A 16830-nucleotide genomic window follows, 5' to 3' on the forward strand; every position below is an offset into this window, starting at 1 on the left:
CTGAATATTTGTAGGGGTCATCTCATGTCCCTGCCCTTCCTTCCTCTGGCCCCAGGGGACAGACCAGCAGAGCCCAGAGCCGAGCCAGGCCCCAGCCCCAGCCCCAGCCCCAGCGGCTCCCAGGCCTGGCCTCAGGGAGGCCTTAGGTGCCCAGACAGCAGCCTGAGTGTGCGGGCCGCTCTGGTACACAGCAGCTGACAAGCTCAGCACCCCCTCCCCCACCCCGCCGGCACCTGGGGGGCCTCCAGCCATCCTGTGTGTGGTCACCAGTGGCTTCTTGCTTTCCTTCCCTCCTGGGAGATGGACTATTCCTGTTGCTTCCGGAAAGTGGTATTTGGCTCCTGGAAACACCATCTGATTAAGGAGACTGCCTGGGCTGCCAGTCCGGGGCTGTAGGCACTCAGGCACCAGGCGCAGGGGGAGGCCACTCAGCTCTGCTCCCAGGCTGGGACCTGGCTCTAAATGGGGAGCTGAAAGAACTTGGGGAACCCTCTCAGCGTAGGCAGCTCCCCAAGCGCCTACCTGTCGGAGTCGCACGCTGCAGGGCATCACCCCAGACGCGGACGGACACCCTGGGTGCAGGAGTTCAAGGACAAGAGAGCCCCCTTTCACACACATGCGTGCACAGAGCCACATATCGCACACTCACGTGCACACACAAGGGGCACACCTACACACGTGCATGCACAATGCACGTGTTTGAACATGTGTGTACATGTGTGCACAAGGCACACAGGCAGGCACGCGTGCAGATGTGTGCACATACGTGTAGTGTGTGTGTGCACCCCAACACAACGCGATGCAATGTTTGGAAAACACGTGCATTCACACACAAGGCACATACACATGTGCACGTACAAGGGACACGTGTGTGCACAATGTGCACGTCTGAACACGCATACATCCACACGTGCGCACAGAGGCACACACATGCAGCCCCTCAGCTCAGCACCGCGGTGCAGTTTAGAAATATCGGCTGGACACCTAGCAAATAAATAACTGAACAAAAATGTAAATCATTAGCAATGTCTCATAAACAAAGTCCGTGGAATTTAGCTTTCTACATGCAGGAATGCAGAGCACTTTAACAGAACCCCATCACCAGCTCTTCTTCCTCTCCAGACACTCTGAGCCCTCCCGCCCCGCAGTCCACAGTTTCGGGGACACAGGCCAAGATGGGAACACCGTGCTGGGACAGACAAGGTCCTGACAGAGGACCCCAGCACTCCCCAGGGCCAGCGCCACCCAGCTGGCCAAGGATCCCATGGACAGTGCCTGGGGGTCACCCAGACTCCAGGTTATCGCACATGAGGTCATCAGACCTCATCCCAGCCCCAGGGTGCTCCTCCGAAGCACTACCGTGGGTAGTGAATGGGCCTCACTGACAGCACACGACCTCATGCCTTCAAGAGGACAGGGCCAGCTCATTCCTTGGTAGCTCCTGGGGCTGCAGTTTCACTCCCACTGCACCTGCCATCCCATCGCCAGCCCTGTGGCTCAGGGACACGGATAATTAGGGTTTTGTCACCTGAATGGTAGCTACTGAGGGTAGGCACCTGACATGTTCACTGGGGCTAGGACGGGTGTATGGGACTAGGTTTGAGGGATGCAACAGTGTCAAAGATGAGCGAGGTGTAGGGCATGGGACAGGTGTGGGGGATGGGACAGGTGTCAGGGATAAGACAGATGTGGAAAATCAAACAGGTATGGGGATGAGTCAGGTGTGGGGAATGGGAGAGGTGTGGAGAATGGGATAGGTCAGGGATGGGACAGGTGTGGGGGATGGGACAAGTGTGGAGGATGGGATAGGTGTACGGGATGAGACAGGTGTAGATGTGATAGGTATGGGGCATGTGTGGGGGATGGAAGAGGTGTGGAAGATGGGACAGGTGTCAGGGATGAGACAGGTGTGGGGATGGGACAGGTGTCAGAGATGAGACAGGTGGGGGGTGGGACAGGTGTGGGGGATGGGACAAGTGTGGAGGATGGGATAGGTATAGGGGATGAGACAGGTGTAGATGTGATAGGTATGGGACATGTGTGGGGGATGGAAGAGGTGTGGAAGATGGGACAGGTGTCAGGGATGGTACAGGTCTGGGAGATGGTACAGGTGTCGGATGAGACAGGTCTGGGAGATGGTACAGGTGTCAGGGATGAGACAGATGTGGGGGATGAGAGGTGTGGGGATGGGACAGGTGTCTGGATGGGACAGGTATCAGAGACGAAACAAGTGTGGGGATGGGAAGGCAGGAGGGGAGGAGCGTGCACAGCCTGCATGGGTTCTGGACACTCCAGGCGGGGCTGGAATTTGGGAAAACTTCCTCCAATCCCAGGAGAGGTGCAGAGACAGTAGGGGTGGGGTGGGGGTGGGGGTGGGGGCAGGGAGTCCAGTGAGGCCAGAATGGAGTCCCAGAGACATCAGTGAGGAAGAGATGGGCTAGCCAGGCAGGAGGGGGCTCGGGTGGCAGTCTGGCAGAGCTGGGATGCAGGAGAGAGAGCAGCATCCGGCCTGTAGGGATAGCAGGCCCTGGGAAGGGCCAGGCCAGCCTCACTGCTTGGCCCTTGTGTCTGTGTCCTTGGAGAAACACCTGGCCGTGTGGGAGAGGCGACACCAGGTGGTGGAGGTGACGGGGCCATCTTGGGCCGGCTCTTGGGAGCTGGTGACCGGGGCCTCAGGCTCCGCTCCGTGGGGGAGAAGACCCAGTCTCCCCTGTCTCAGTTTCCTCCTCTGTGCTGCAGGGCCACGCAGCACCTCCTTGCAGGGTTGGGAGGGCTTCACGAGCTGACGTGTGCACCGCCCGAGGCCAGGAGTGGCACGCCTCACCACCCTTATTACCACACAGCCACGGCCGGAGAGAGCAGCTGCGGAGGACAGCTCCAGTCGTGAGCCCCCTTCCCAGCTGACGGTAAAGATCGGCTTGGAATTTGGGGCCCAGGAGCTGTGGAACATGCCGCAGGGCTGGGCTGTGGCCACGCTCACGTTTCTCTAGGTGAGCACGCTGCAAACAACCCCAGACGGCATCCGAAGGCTCCGCCCTGTGGTGCGGCCGCCCGGGCTGCAGGGCAGTCTTGCTATTTCCATCCAAACAGCCCTGCCTCGGTCTCAAGCAGCTGCTTGTCTTTCTGCTCACAGCCTTGAGTTGGACAGGACGAAGGAGAAGGCGTCTGAGGCCACCTGTCTGGCCGGGAGAGGGGCCACGTGCACGGATGGGGTCCCTCAGCCAGCATCACCCCAACAACGCTCCACAGGGCCCCTGCTTTCCCTCAAGGAAGGGGACTTGGCGGAGCAAGCTCAGCTCTTGGGGCCAGGTGGGAGGAGAGGCATGCTGCTTCTTTCAGTGTTGGGGGTCTCCAGGCAGCTCCCCAGGACCCACACTGGCATGGCTGAGCACAGGGGTGCAGAGGGCACCTTCCCAGCCCGCAGGCCCCACCGTGGCTCCACAAGCATTCAGGCACTCCGACATTAGGGGCTCTGGCTCTCTTCCCAGATTGCCAGGACATCACTTGGGCCATGAGAAATGATCCCTTTGGAGCAGCCAGGGTCTCTGACCCGCTGCACCATCCTGGGAGCCCAGGTCCCTGTGGCTCAGTCCAAAATCCTTCCCCTTGGTAGAAAGGGCACGAGGCAAGACCAGTGCCCCACTGTCTGCCCCCAACGGCATCTCAGAGACCAGAGCAGAGAGCTCCAGGCTACTGCACAGGTCTTAGGGGAAGGGAGTTGGGGGGAGAGACAGAGGACAGGACAGGGGGAGGGGGGCAGGGATGAAGGGGCAGAAGAGGAGGGGAGACAGGATGGAGGGGAGGGCAGGAGAGGGAAGGGAGAGGATGGAGAGGAGGGGAAGGGGATGTAGGGAGCAGGGGAGGGGGAGGGAGGAGGGGAAGCCAGGCCCATGTTCCTGGTGCCATCCTCAGAGGCAATGGCAGAGCGCCACGTAATCAGGAAGGCCATCTGCAGGTTCTGTCACTGTCAGTGGGGTGGGGGGTGCTGGGTGGGGCACAGGCCAGGCCGAGGGGCACCTGCCCAGGGCTGCCCTGACAGCCGACCAACTCCCAAAGCTCGAGTCCCCCAGATTCCTCCCAGGGGACGTTCACGGACTTGGCTTCTCCGTTCCGATGTGTGCTGTTGGCCAAACCAGCCACTCTTTTTACCTTTGTTCACATGTTCCTCCTGCTTCCTTGGGCTTTATCTTATTTTCTTTTCTATGGTCTGGAATTGAACGTTTAATTCACATATTTAGTTCTCCCGCTCTCTCAAGTTGGCTCCATGCCAGGCGTGGAGCCCAACACAGGGCCCGAACTCATGACCCTGAGATCGAGACCTGAGCTGAGCTCAGGAGCCGGACGCGCAACCGATGAGCCGCCCAGACACCCCTCTTCCATTCTGTCTTGATTATACTGAGGCCCTTTAAAATGGTAAGCTTTCCTCCGAGTACACTGTTGGGCGCCTTCTAGAAGCTTCACCGGGCAGTGTCTTCTGCACTCGCAGTTGTGCACTGTTGCCGCCTCTGACTCGAGTCAGGTGCACAGCATCGGTGCCATTCCCGCTGTCCTATGGCCTCAGTGGGGCCTGCAGGTGGATTTCCAGCCCCACTGCACGTGAGAGAACCCTGCGTTCGTGGGAGGCTGTGCGGCTCGCTGCTGCAGACACCTGTCGTTTCCGGGGGTTTCTGGCCTGGCTTGGGGAGGCCCCAGCTCCAGACCTCAGGAGCCTGAGTACCACTCTCTGGTTATTCCTCGGTCTTTTCGGTGGGAGCCAGAAAGCAGGTGCGTCCATCACAGGAAGGCCCATTCCCAGATAGCCAGCGGCTTCCACCATCACTGTGGGTGGGCCAGGGCTCTGGTCCCTGTGGTGTGCACAGCCAGAGCCCAGGCTGCTGGACAGGCCACCGTCCGCAGCCCTGCTGGTCACCACACCAGCTCGGTGCATGTGCACAGACTCTGGAAGCATCCCCCAAAGTGGCACGTGTCCCTCAGGCCCGAGGCCAGATCAAGTCCACAGCTGTGCCCAAATCCAGGGGCAGGGGGTGCAGGCCCACCACAAGCTGAGGACGGTGGGATAGGGTTAGAACAGGGTCTCCCCGCCCCGGTGGCCTTGACACTGGGGACCCCTGATGCCCCTCGGCCCCAAGCACCCCCAGCAGAGCCAACAGTCAATGCACGCCCAGCTTCCTTCTGAGAATTGGTCACTGGGTCCTTGGGCCTCCCCTGGAGGCAGCCATGGGCAAATGGTCCTCTGTGGGTCCCTCAGGGCTCCCCTCCTGGGGCTGCCCATCCCCCAGGACCCTCCCCTTCGACATCTCCTGAGATCGGGCCCCCACTCCTGAGCGGACACCTGATTTCAAGCGCGTTTTACAGTCAAGACCGAGGGAAGTGTCGAGGGCGGCACGGGGGCAGGCCGTGCCCACCACAGGCTGGCCGTGCCCTCTGGCTGTTCCGTGCAGACAGGCTCAGAGGCCCCGCGGAGCTTGCTGGGAAGGAGAATGTGGCTGACGGACAGGGATGTTCCTCATGCAGCGGGGTTTTGTCACAGATGACAAGGAGAACGCAGCAGGCTTCAGGGGCCAGGGAGGAGGGTGGGGCCTGTCTGGTTAGGGACTGTGCGGGCAAGACCCACAGGAGTAGTGGGCACGGCACAGTGACCCATTCCTTCTGGAATGCTGGGAACAGGACATCCACGGGGCAGGCCGGGCCGGAGTCCTGCGGGGCCCACAGTGGCCTCCACAGAACCTCAGGACTCCGTCCCCAGGAGGAGGGCGGGGCGGGGCTGGAGGCTGCACTGGGCCCTCCCACCCCCCACCCCCCACCCCGGGGCTCCAGCAGGGCAAAGACAGGGAACATTTGCCTCCTCCCCCACCACCCCTTCCCTCTTCAGAGGGTGGAAGTTCAGAGACACCGTGTGGAAAGCTTCCTGGAGACCCGTGGGTTTTCAATGCGATGCCCAGTCTGCACCTCTCAGCGCCCACCCCCCCTAGGAAACCCCAGCAACCAAAACACAACCCAAGCCAAGCACGTGACCCCAGGAATGCAAAGCCGAGCAGCAGGAGGAAAAGTAATCACACCACTAGCCCTCCAGCAGGAAAAATAACAACAAAATAACAAAACACAGGACTTTCTCCACAGGAGCCAAGAAGGAGATCAGTAAAATTCCTGTCTTCTTGACACAAGTGCTCCCGAGTCAGGAATGACAGCTTTCGCCCCTATTCCAGTTGGAAGTCATGCACATAAAAGCAACGCCTACACAGAACGCTTGAGTTTGCACCTGAAAGCATGTGGGCACACACACACGCGTGCACACGCAGAGGCAGGCGCATACTACACGTGTGCACATGCGAGCATGAACGGAGGCATTCATCCCCACACATGCAGAGCACACACGCTCACAGTCCCACACGTGTGCCCGTGGCAGCTGTGTCCTTAAGAGCGGGACCAGGTGTTCCATAGGACGGCCAGGCCACCTGAGTGGAGCTAGGGTGAGGACTTCCCCAGGTCTCCCAGGTCGGTGCCCTATCACCCACCCCCGCCTGGCCCCCCCAACAGGATGTGACCCCAGCAAGCAGCAGCATCTCCTGAGTCAAGATAGGTCCCAGTGCTGTCTCCTGTCCAAATCTGTATTCACCAGCAGCCCCCACCCCAGGGGAAAACTGACCGAGGAGTTTGGGGCACTAGGTCCTAGAGCAGGAACAGCCAAGGGTCAGTGCTGTTACTGACCCTCACCCCCAGCCAATGTCATGCAGTCGTCCCAGGGGCTTTGCAGCTGAGATGTCCCCTGAGTGGGGTCCTGCCCAGGCAGCCCTGAGCTCTGCCGGAAAAGGGGGACCCCACATGCTCCCAGGGTTGGGCCTATGCACAACGTGGGGCCCTCGCCTAGCCCTTGGTCCCAAGAGAAGATCCCCACCTGAGGCCTGTGCTGTCGGGAAGGGCAGCCACCTCCTGGCCCCAGGCAGCTCCGAGAGAAGGGACAGGGGCGTTGAGAGAGGGGGACAGCGGACCGGCCACTCCCTGCGGCACTGACAATGATCTGGGGCTGCAGCAGGCTGCCTGACTGCTCCCGCCCTCATGTGTTATCCCAGACCTATCCCCCCACAGCAGCCGGGGGCCTTGGGCCAGGTAAGGCGAGGGTCCCAGGTGTGCAGGAGCCAGGCACGGTGCCCTGCCCAGGTCAGGGCACTTAGAAGAGTCTGGCCTCATGGGTCTAGGGGCGTGGTGGGGAGGCTGAGTCTCTGAGGACAGAGGGCAGCCTGCAGCAAATTCTAGAGGAACCTCAAGACACCCAAACCCTCCCAAACACATCCCTCTCCTGGGTATCCCCTCCCCGCACACCCCTCCCCTTCCCAAGGCATTCACACAGAAGGAAGACTCTTCCTTTCATAATCCGTCTGAGCACGAGGGGGGCCACCAAGCCGGTGGACAGCTTGATAGGGATTCCAGTAGGCCTTCCCCAGAATGTGCATTTATCCACACGTATACACCCACGCTTGTCCACACGCATGTACCCCATGTGCATGCACACACTTATCCACATACACACGGGGCACTGTCCTACTCCGTTTGAGACGTACACAATACGTGCACGTGTTTAAAGACTAGGGGCCTGGACCCTGCATCCATCTGGACAACCCCTGCCTGAAGCCCAGGCGCTGTGGGCAGGGGCCAGATCTGAGCCCAGCAGGGGCCCCAGCCCCCCTCCCCTGGAGGCGCCCTAGCCCTCCTCTAGGTAAGGCTGGGGCTGAAGCCTCGGATTTCAGGGCCACTGGGTCTCTTCACACACCAGGAAGGTCGCACTACTGCCTCGACAGGTCTCCTCCTCAGACAAGACGCAAGCAGAGGCAGCATGCAAGCACGGCCCACTACGGCCCCATTAAAGGCCCAGCTCCTGGCTGCCCCCAAACCCAGTACAGGACCCCAAACTTTACTTGGATGCAGCTCTGGTCCCTCCCTTCCTGCAGAGTACCCCACAGCCCTGCCTCTGCCCTCCTGCTGGCTCTAGGGGGCTCCTCCCTCCACCCCTCACCCCCTTCTGCAGGGCCAGAGGGATGTGTGCAGGGCTGAGCCAGAGCAGGACCGCTGGCCACCTTCTTCTCAGGGAGCACCCTCTTGTCCTGCTTTTGGACATCTGACCTGGGCCCAGGGCCCGAGGAGTCAGATGTCCAGGGAAACCTTCCTGACCATCCTGCTGCCACCACCACCCTGCTGCCCCTTTGGCCCTAGGTCAGAGGGCAGCTCAGATCCCTGGCAGCAGGAACAGCAGCACGAGGACCTGGCGAGAGGACGTGCTGCACATGCGATGCTGAGATACACCAACACCCACCCGGCTCGCTGGGGGCCATGGCCGAATGGACGGCTCTGCTGAGGAAGCCCAGGCCTTGCCCTGCCCTACTGCCAACGGAAACCATTGTCCACCCTCGGCCCTCCCCCTTTTCCTGCCTGGAATGTGGATGTGATGGCTGGGGAGCTAGCAGCTGCTTTAGCAACAGGGGGAATAAGACACAGCTGCTGACGGCACCTTAAGTCCAGGCTCTCATTCTGGGAGGGACAACCCACCCCATTTCAAGCTTGGGTTTTCAGTTACAAGCAGTATAGCAGGAACTAGCAGATGACCAACACACCCCCTCTCCTCTCAGGTCCCCCACTAGATGGCATCCCCAGCCTGCTCTGCAGGAACGCTGGGTCAGTCCCAAGCCAGCCTCCCGTGTGCCCCTCACCCACCCATCCCAGGGCCTCCACCACTGGTGTTTGGGACGGGAGTTCAGCTGGCAGGAGCTGACATCCTCACTCACACTTGCCACTGTGCCCTCCCCTAGAGACCTCCTAGTGGGGCCCAGGGACCCCACTGAGCTTACAGCAGCAGACAGCTGTGCCTGCCCCCACCAGACTGAGCTTCCTTGGTGTGTGCCGGGTGTGGCACGAGGGTCAGCTACAGACTGGGGCAGAAAGGCTGGCTGGGAATGAGAGTGGGGGGCGCACCCTGCCAGGCGGCAGGCTGGAGGAGGGAGCACATCAGCCTGTTGGGTGGGGGACGTGCACCTGCAGGAGGCAGAGGGAAGACTGTTCACACAGCGCCCAGAGCCCAGGGCTGACCAGAACCGATTCTCTAACTACACATCGTGATGTAATTAGAATGTGCTCCCAACTTAGGAGACTGGAGCTGGGAATAATTATTGCCGCACAAGGACCCAGGGCACCAGGCAGGGAGAAGGCCGCCTGAACCCTGTGCTGTGTGGCCCGCCAGGCACTGACCTGAACCCGAGCAGAGGGCGAAAGTCAAGGGCATGAGTGGGAGTCCTGGGGGTAGCTGAAAGCTCTGCATTCCTGAGGACCTCAGCCTCGGCAGGAAAAGCACCTGATACCCCAGCTCCAGCCCCAGCCCAGGGGGCACCCCCCTCTCCAGGCTCTTGGGTTTCCCCCAGCAGGCCCAGCCCCCAGGGACCCCTCTTCTGCCAACAGCTACCAGATCAGGAGGGGAAAAGGCTTCAGCCCGGCAGGAGGCCCCACAGACTGCTCGGCCCGGCAGCCTCTGTGGCACCAGAAAACGTCTTAATTCAAAGATACAAGTAATCACTGATTTTCTCCCCGGAATCTGAAAAACAACATTTCCCAATCTTAACAAAGCCTTAAGAAACACAAGCCAACATCAGGAACACGTCTGTGGTTATCACTTTAACCCATGTTATTTTAACACCTTTAGAAGAAAATGCAGTTTACTGAGTCTGTTTGACTTCAAAGTAAGAAGATTGTCCACGCAGGCCGAGGGTCTCAGGTCCAGAAGCAGGCGACTAGCTGGCTCGGGAACGCGACATCAGAGAAAGACCCGGAAGGCTGGCGTCTTGCTATCTCCAGGAGCCGGCTGGCTCTCCCGATATCCTGGACACATGCGCTGATAGCAGCACCCTGGAACCCAGCTCATGGGTGGCGGCCAAGAACCCGCTGGGCCATGCAGAGGCTAAGCCCCAACATCTCAGCACAACGCAGCCAGCCCAAGCGGCTGTCATGGGTGTTATCGCTGCACAAAGAATATTCCAGAAGCAGTTTGCACGCCTAACTTCCAAGCAACACGGGATCTTGACAAGCACATCTGCCCGGGCCTGACTCACCACCCAGCTGAGGCCACCCAGCACTGACGCCCATCTTTGCCCGAGACAAAGGCTCTGAAGCAGCAAGGGAGCCTGAGGCCACGGAAGGCTGGCACGCAAAGGCTGCGGGGCTGCGTCGGGCTCCGGACCCAGGCCCCTCTTGACAAAGCCACGTGCAGTCGGGGTACAGCCATCATCAGTCCAACAACCCAGACACCTGAGAGAATAACCAAACGCAAGGCAGCCCAGCCGAGGCCTGCTGCTTGCAGGCACACCCAGAACCGGAGTGGACCCCGAGGGCCGTGCGCTCCCACTGACTCCTTCCTCCCCTCCAGACACTCTGAGCACCCCAAGGAACCCTCTCCCCGCTGGACAGTGTGCAGACATGAGGCCGCCCTGCCTGGACCCTGGGCTTGGTCACCTGGGCCCCCACAGGCCACTGTTTCCTGCCTCTGGATCACTCACTGACTCGCTACTATGTGGGGCTGCTGACCCCAGCAGCACAAAGCAAACCCTGCCCTCAAGTGTCTCCGTCCCTGGGAAAGCAAGCGAGTTGTAAGGTTAACACCGGGCAGGACAAGGGCAGATGTGCCAGAGAGAAGGGCTGAGGTGCCAAGGTCTGGGGGAGTGCAGGAAGGGGTGGGGGCACCAGGAGGCCCTTGTCACAAGGGGACCCCAACCCACGGCCCAAAGCCCCAGCGCAGTACTCTGCTGTCCATGGCTGTCCCACACCTCCCAGTCCTTCTCCCTTGTCAACGTCCCAGCCCACGAGCCTCCCAAAGCCCAGCGCTCGGCCCCGTAGGCGAGTTCACCTCCTACTCCCCCCTCCCCCGCCCCACCCGGCAAGAGGCTGTCGACTGGGGAGGCGCATCTTCTGGGGAGGCGCATCTTCGCATCTTCGGTTCGCCTGGGAGCGTCTGAGAATCCCACTGCCCTGACCTCCCCCCAGATCCAGTGTATCTCCAAAGATTCACGTCTACCTGCAACCTCAGAATGCAGCCGTATCTGGAAATGGAATCTTTGCAGTGGAATCGGTTATGGGGAGGGTGACCTGCAGGAGGGCGGGGCACAGGGAGGGACAGGAGCAATGCAGCCACCAGCCAAGGGACACCAGAGCTGCTGTCAAACAGAACTGCCCCCGCGTGGGGCCTTCAGAGGCGGCACGGCCCTGCCAGCGTGGACCAGACTCCAAGAGAGAATGCATTCCCGGTGCCTGAAGTCACCCCGTCTGGTCATCTGTTACCCAAGACACAAATTCACGGGGTGCCTCAGGCAAGAGTCAGGCCTGGCCCAGACCTGGGGTGCAAACATGAGGCTGCATGTTTGGGGGACGTCTGTCACACAGATACAGCAGCTGAGAACCGATCCACACGTCCACCAAAAGAATGGGACACAGCATACGTGGCAAGCAGGGGCTCCAGAAGGGAAGAGGAGGACAGGGGGGTGTTCTGGGGAGGGAGGGTCCAGGTGGATCGCTGGGGTGCTTTAAAAGGTGGTCTTGAAGATTCCTGGCTGGGGGTGAGCCTGCGGGCAGGTGCCAGAGAGACACAGACTCACACACCCCTGCAAAGCAGGAGTGCACAAGGTTTAAGAGGCACAGATCCCACGAACGGTTCCACTTCAACACTTAAACCTGCCACCATGTCAGCCACGCCCACGGCACACAGAGAGAAACCACGCACATGCACACTGCTTCCCTTCCCGCTCTGCAGCAGGCATCCGGCCACACCCAGGGGACACCCAGGGGACGGCCTCTCCTGCAACAGCTGTCACCGGGGTCCGGCACTTGGCTCGGGGGGTGAGGTCCCCACATGTTCGAGGCTTCCCTGGTGGTTCTCACGGGGTGAGTTCTGAGGTCAGTGGTCGGGGCGGCGCACATGCCTCACCTGCTCAAGAGGCGCCCGCCGCCCTCCGGGCAGCCCCTTCCTCGCCCACAGCACTCGCGCTCCCGGGCAGCTGGGGCACAAGGGGAGCCGACCACGCCCAGCCGGGGTCTCCTTGGAGCTGCCGGAGGCCAGGAAGTGGTATTCCCTTCAGATAACATGTAGCAGCCTCACATTCACTGTCCCCGAACTCGGCCGTTCGGAAAGCGTATGGAGAAACATCTAGGCGTCCGCACCACGTTCCAGGAGGCTGGAACTCCAGTTTTCCCAGCACTTGTTTATTGCAAAACCGAGTTTGTCACAAATACCCCTTTGTAAACAGCTCAGCTCACTTAGGGAGAACTGGTTTCTGTGCTGACGACGAGAGCACACTGTCACTTAGGGGCTGGCAGTCCTGGCTAGACGGCCGTGCTGACCTCCCACCTGCAGCCTCCGTGGTCACACCTGCCCCTTTCTGTGTCCCATTCCTGGGAGGCGCCCACACTGTGTGCTCTTGTGCAGAGAAGGGGCCCAGGATGCCCAATGGGGCAGGGCACAGGCTCGGATTCCCTTCAGCCACCCATGCCCGGAGAGCCTCGGGAGACACTGCTCCGGTGTCCAAGCGTCGCAAGCACGCCAGCCATGGCACCAGAGGTTGGGAAGGTATCTGGCGCTCACACCGATTCGACCACAAAGCCCAGAGTGCTGGCTGGGACCCACTGATGCAGCAGCCCAGGGCTAGAGCCACCCCCATACCACAGCCTGGGACAGGCGCTCACTGGGCCCACAGCTACTGCCGTGGGTGCCCAGGCCTCTGGGCCACACGTTCACCACCACCAACCCTGCAGGACACGGGCGGTGAGGACCCACGCAGTATCCACTCCCAACTCCCACTCCCCGGACAAGCCCAGGCCTTAGAGCTGGCCTCAAAGTGAGGGTTGAAGTCTGTTCCTGCACTCTGGCCTCCAAACCCTGGGCTTCTAACAGAAAACAGCCATCTTGCTCCCGGGTCAGCCGTGTGGCGCCAGGGCAGCCCCAGGCCTGCTCCCAGTCTCCGGGGTGCTAGACAACGGTGGCCTGGCTCACCTCAATCACAAGAGCAGGCGGGGAGCAACCAGGGCTTGGAGCCAGGGGAGGAGCACAGGGACCACAACCAGGAGGGGCAGCCAGGAGCCCCCGGGAACCAGGAGGGGAAGACAGGAGCCCCCGGGATCCAGGAGGGCAGCAAGTTCCCACAGAACCCACCGTGACAGCACCTCAGGGCTACGGGGCAGCTGGGCATCCTCACGGCCTGCTGGGTGGTGGGTCATGCCAAGGGACATGGGCAGCCTGCTGGGCGGCCCGCCTGGAGAAGCCAAGAGCAGTCTGGAAGGAAGCCCAGGGCCGAGGGGGTTACAGAACTGCACCCATCCCAACGCCTGAGATGGTGTCTTCATTCATTCTCACAGTGGGCTCTCTTGCCACTCGGGGCAAGGACGGCACGGGGCGGGTCCCCGGAGCTCATGGCATGCCTCCAGGCCGGTTCAGAGCTCACTGCCGCCGTCCAGCTGCATCTGCTGGGCCAGCTGCTGCCCGATGGCCAGGAGGGGGCTGGCCCTGTAGGTTGGACTGGCCAGCAGCTCCCGAAACCGAGCCCTTTCTTCCTCACTGAAAGACATGAGATCAGAGCAGGTCAGCACACTCCACGCCCCTCATTCTGGAACAAGTATCAGCACCACCCCAGCCCGGCCATCCCACCCCTGGGCACCGCAAGGCAGGCTAGGCATTGCAGGGGGCAGGCCAGGGATTACACAGGGCAAAGCACCTGCGGCCTAAGGGTCACCATGGGGAGGTGGGCGGGGGCAGGGGCAGTATTAGGAGGGGAGGGGAGGAAGGCAGCAGGGCAGCGAGGGGGCTCAGGAGCGGCCTTGCCGGGTCAGGCCCAAGGGGGACTGAGGATGGGGATCTGAGAGCTAACAGGCGCTTTGGGCAGGAAGGGACTGGCCGCCCTGGGGCCTCCTCATGATCACACACAGGCTTTGGAGCCACCGTACGCACCCGTGGGTTTGGGGACCGGCACCTCTGCCCTCCGCAAGAAGCGGGCTCCGGGCACCCCCATCCCCCACCTGATGAAGAGCTGCTATTCAAAGCAGGAAGAAGCTGACACACGTGGGGAGGCAGACATGTGGCCTGCAGACACGTGGCCTTACGTAAGAGGCGCCGTCCCTCCAGTGCTGCCAAAGCCGAGGCTGCAGTAACACAGCGGTGGAGCACCGCAGCCCCGTGGGCCCAGGACCAGCCCTTCCCACAAAGGGGCGCCCGGCGACAGAGAGGGCAGCGGCTGCCTCTGATCGGAGCTGGAGGGCTTCCTCCCAGGGGAGGTCCTGAGCCCCTGGAGTCCACAGTGGTGGCCGCCACTCTCTCCGCGTGGGTCTCTAAACCCAGGGGCCCCCAGGTGGAGCCAGCAGTCATGCTGCCTTTCAGAAGCACAGGGGCGGGGCGCCTGGGGGCTCCTTCGGTGAAGCATCTGCCTTCGGCTCAGGTCACGATCCCAGGGTCCTTTGATCGAGCCCCATGTCAGCCTCCCTGCTCAGTGGGGAGGCCACTGACCCGCCCCCCTCTCAAATAAAATCTTTAAAAAAAAAAAAAAAAAAAAAAAAAGGCAGCACAGGGGCCAGCTAGACATTTGCAGGTGCTTCGGTGAGGTACCCACAAGAGAGAACACCTGTGCATGAAAAGCCCGGGAGGGCGGTTCCAGAAACGTGTAGGCAGGGCCTCAGTGGCACCGCACTGGGGGAGGTGCTGCAGCAGGGCCGGTCCTGGCCCAGGGGCAGCGGGTGGAGCCGGGCCGGCGCTGCCCCTGGCGTGCAGGATGGAGGGCAAGGCCAAACCTCGAGGTGCCTGGCTTTCTTGGCTGTTGGCAGGAGTCCGAACCCCTGGACTGACAGTCTGAGCCGGGTGTCCACACCCAAGACGCCTGGGATGGCGGCGGCTCTGGGCTCCAAGGGTGATGCCCTCAGAGCCGGCATCTCCTGTTCTGGCAGCTTCTGCTCTCCTTGTTCCCCGGGGCAAGGGACTCCCGGCCCCGCTACAAACAGGCTGCATCAGGCCCATGAGAGGAGCCACTGACCAAGCTGCCTGCAGGGCCCAAGTGGGCCAGGGCTGGGGGCACTTGGCCAGAGGCCGGACAGTACGGGGGGCGAGATGGGAGGAAGAGGTGGGAGCATCGGAGCCTCATTCTGGCGACAGGCACTACTCACAGCAGCTGGAGCCTCTGCGCGGCGCTCATGCGGCTCAACTCGGAGGGCCGGGGCCGGCTGCTCACGCTGCTGCGGACAGAGAGGCAAGTCGGCACAGGCTCCCCCGGACCCCTCCTCACCCGGGACTCCGGGAGCACGTGGACCCCACAGCAGCCAGCACCCGGAGGCGCACATGTCTACGCAGCCCACAGCAGGAAGGGCAAGAAAACCAGAGCCCCAGGCCAACACCTAAATTTAGCCTCCAGACCAACAGACCTCATCCTTTATTCATGGTTTCTGTTAAAATATGAATGAACGACCTGTCTCGGGAGTCTGAGACGGCACCGGCGCACTGTCCCCGCACCCACTCGCACTGACTCTGGCGCCCACGCGGCCTGCAGAGACGGCCCTTGGCCACTCAGAGCCACATGCGTCCCCAGGGCCGTCGCGGACGCCCTGCCCGCAGCCAGCCTTCCCCGAGTCACCCTCAGCCCCAGGCCGCCACGGCCCTGCTCCCCTCACTGCTGACCCGCCCTGTGTCCACGCCGGCACAGGCCCCTCGCAGGAGCGGCTGGCGTCCCAGACACTGCCGGGAGATCGGGGAGCCCAGGCCTTGGATCCGACCCCCCACAACACCCCTGCACCCCCATCTATAAAAAGGTAAAATCGGGGCGCCTGGCTGGCTCAGTTAAGCATCCGACTCTTGACTTGAGCTCAGGTCATGATCTCAGGGTCGTGAGATCGAGCCCGGCTCAGGCTTCGCACTTGGCAGGGACTCTGCTGGAGATTCCCTCTTCCCCTTCTCGTAAAAAAAAAAAAAAGATAAAAAAATAAAAATAAAAAGGTAAAATCCACTGAAGCCACGCACGGCCCTCCAGCTCTGATAGCAGTGTCCGTGTAGACGCATCTGGGAGTCCCCTCGGTGCCCAGGGCCAGGTGCAGTCTCTAGTGGCTTGAGCCCCCCTTGCATGGTGGAGCCTCAGAGCGTGGCTAGGACCTGGTAAGCACCTCCTGGGGGAGGCTTCTGTCCTGTGGACAAAGGCAGGCCGACGGGGTGAACAGAGCCAACCCCAGTCCTGTCACCTCCGTCCAGACAGGTGCAGGCTTCAGCTTGAAGTCTCTCGGATGAAGAGCCCCTGGAAGGGCAGAGACTCGCTCACGGCATCAGAGCGTGGTTCCGGCTGCAGACGCACCAGGGCCAACGGTGGGCTGCGAACTCCCGCCAAGAACGATGTGCAGCTCAGACACACAGCCTGCTTGCTGCTCGAGTATCTGCGGAGATGACCCCAGCCCACCAGCACTGGAGGGAATGGCTCTGGACACGGGCTGACCTGGGATGAACCTTGGGAAAACCACTGCACCCCCGAAGCCTCAGCTTCCCTGTCAAACAGGCAAATGCTTCCTGGCAAACTTGCGTTAGCCACGCCTGCAGTACAAGACCGTGAGCGCACAGGTGCACCCAGGAACTCCCAGCTTCTCGCTCTCCTGCAGGCAGTGGAGCCCAACCCTGCCACTCACCTGCTGATGTGAGTGAGCCCGCAGGGCGTGTCCCACCCCCAGGGGCCTGGGAAACCAAGTGGGTCTAAGAAACCCCAAACAATGCAGACTCCTGTCCGAGTCCACAGCCCCAGCAGGTGACGCCCCGAAGTCCACCCGGGGGCGGCCCAGTGGTTCCTACGG

At 61.4% G+C, this 16830-nt stretch overlaps 1 protein-coding gene across 3 annotated transcripts in view; it reads right to left on the bottom strand.

Annotated features, from left to right (window-relative positions):
* Nucleotides 1-12210: 12210 nt before the first annotated feature.
* FAM207A (family with sequence similarity 207 member A) overlaps nucleotides 12211-16830 on the bottom strand; it is a 34678-nt gene continuing 30058 nt past the window's right edge. For 2 of the 3 annotated variants that reach the window (XM_040621809.1, XM_040621811.1), the window contains exons 5-6: nucleotides 15172-15240; nucleotides 12211-13579 (exon numbers count right to left, since the gene is read on the bottom strand). In XM_040621809.1, the coding sequence (XP_040477743.1) occupies nucleotides 13456-13579; nucleotides 15172-15240 (193 nt within the window). In that variant the 3' untranslated portion in view covers nucleotides 12211-13455. The remainder of the gene's footprint in view (nucleotides 13580-15171; nucleotides 15241-16830) is intronic. The other variant, XM_040621810.1, reaches the window with a different exon arrangement.

This window comes from Ursus maritimus, unplaced genomic scaffold (genome assembly GCF_017311325.1).
Source record: "Ursus maritimus isolate PB19 unplaced genomic scaffold, ASM1731132v1 scaffold_4, whole genome shotgun sequence".
NCBI classification, from domain to species: domain Eukaryota; kingdom Metazoa; phylum Chordata; class Mammalia; order Carnivora; family Ursidae; genus Ursus; species Ursus maritimus.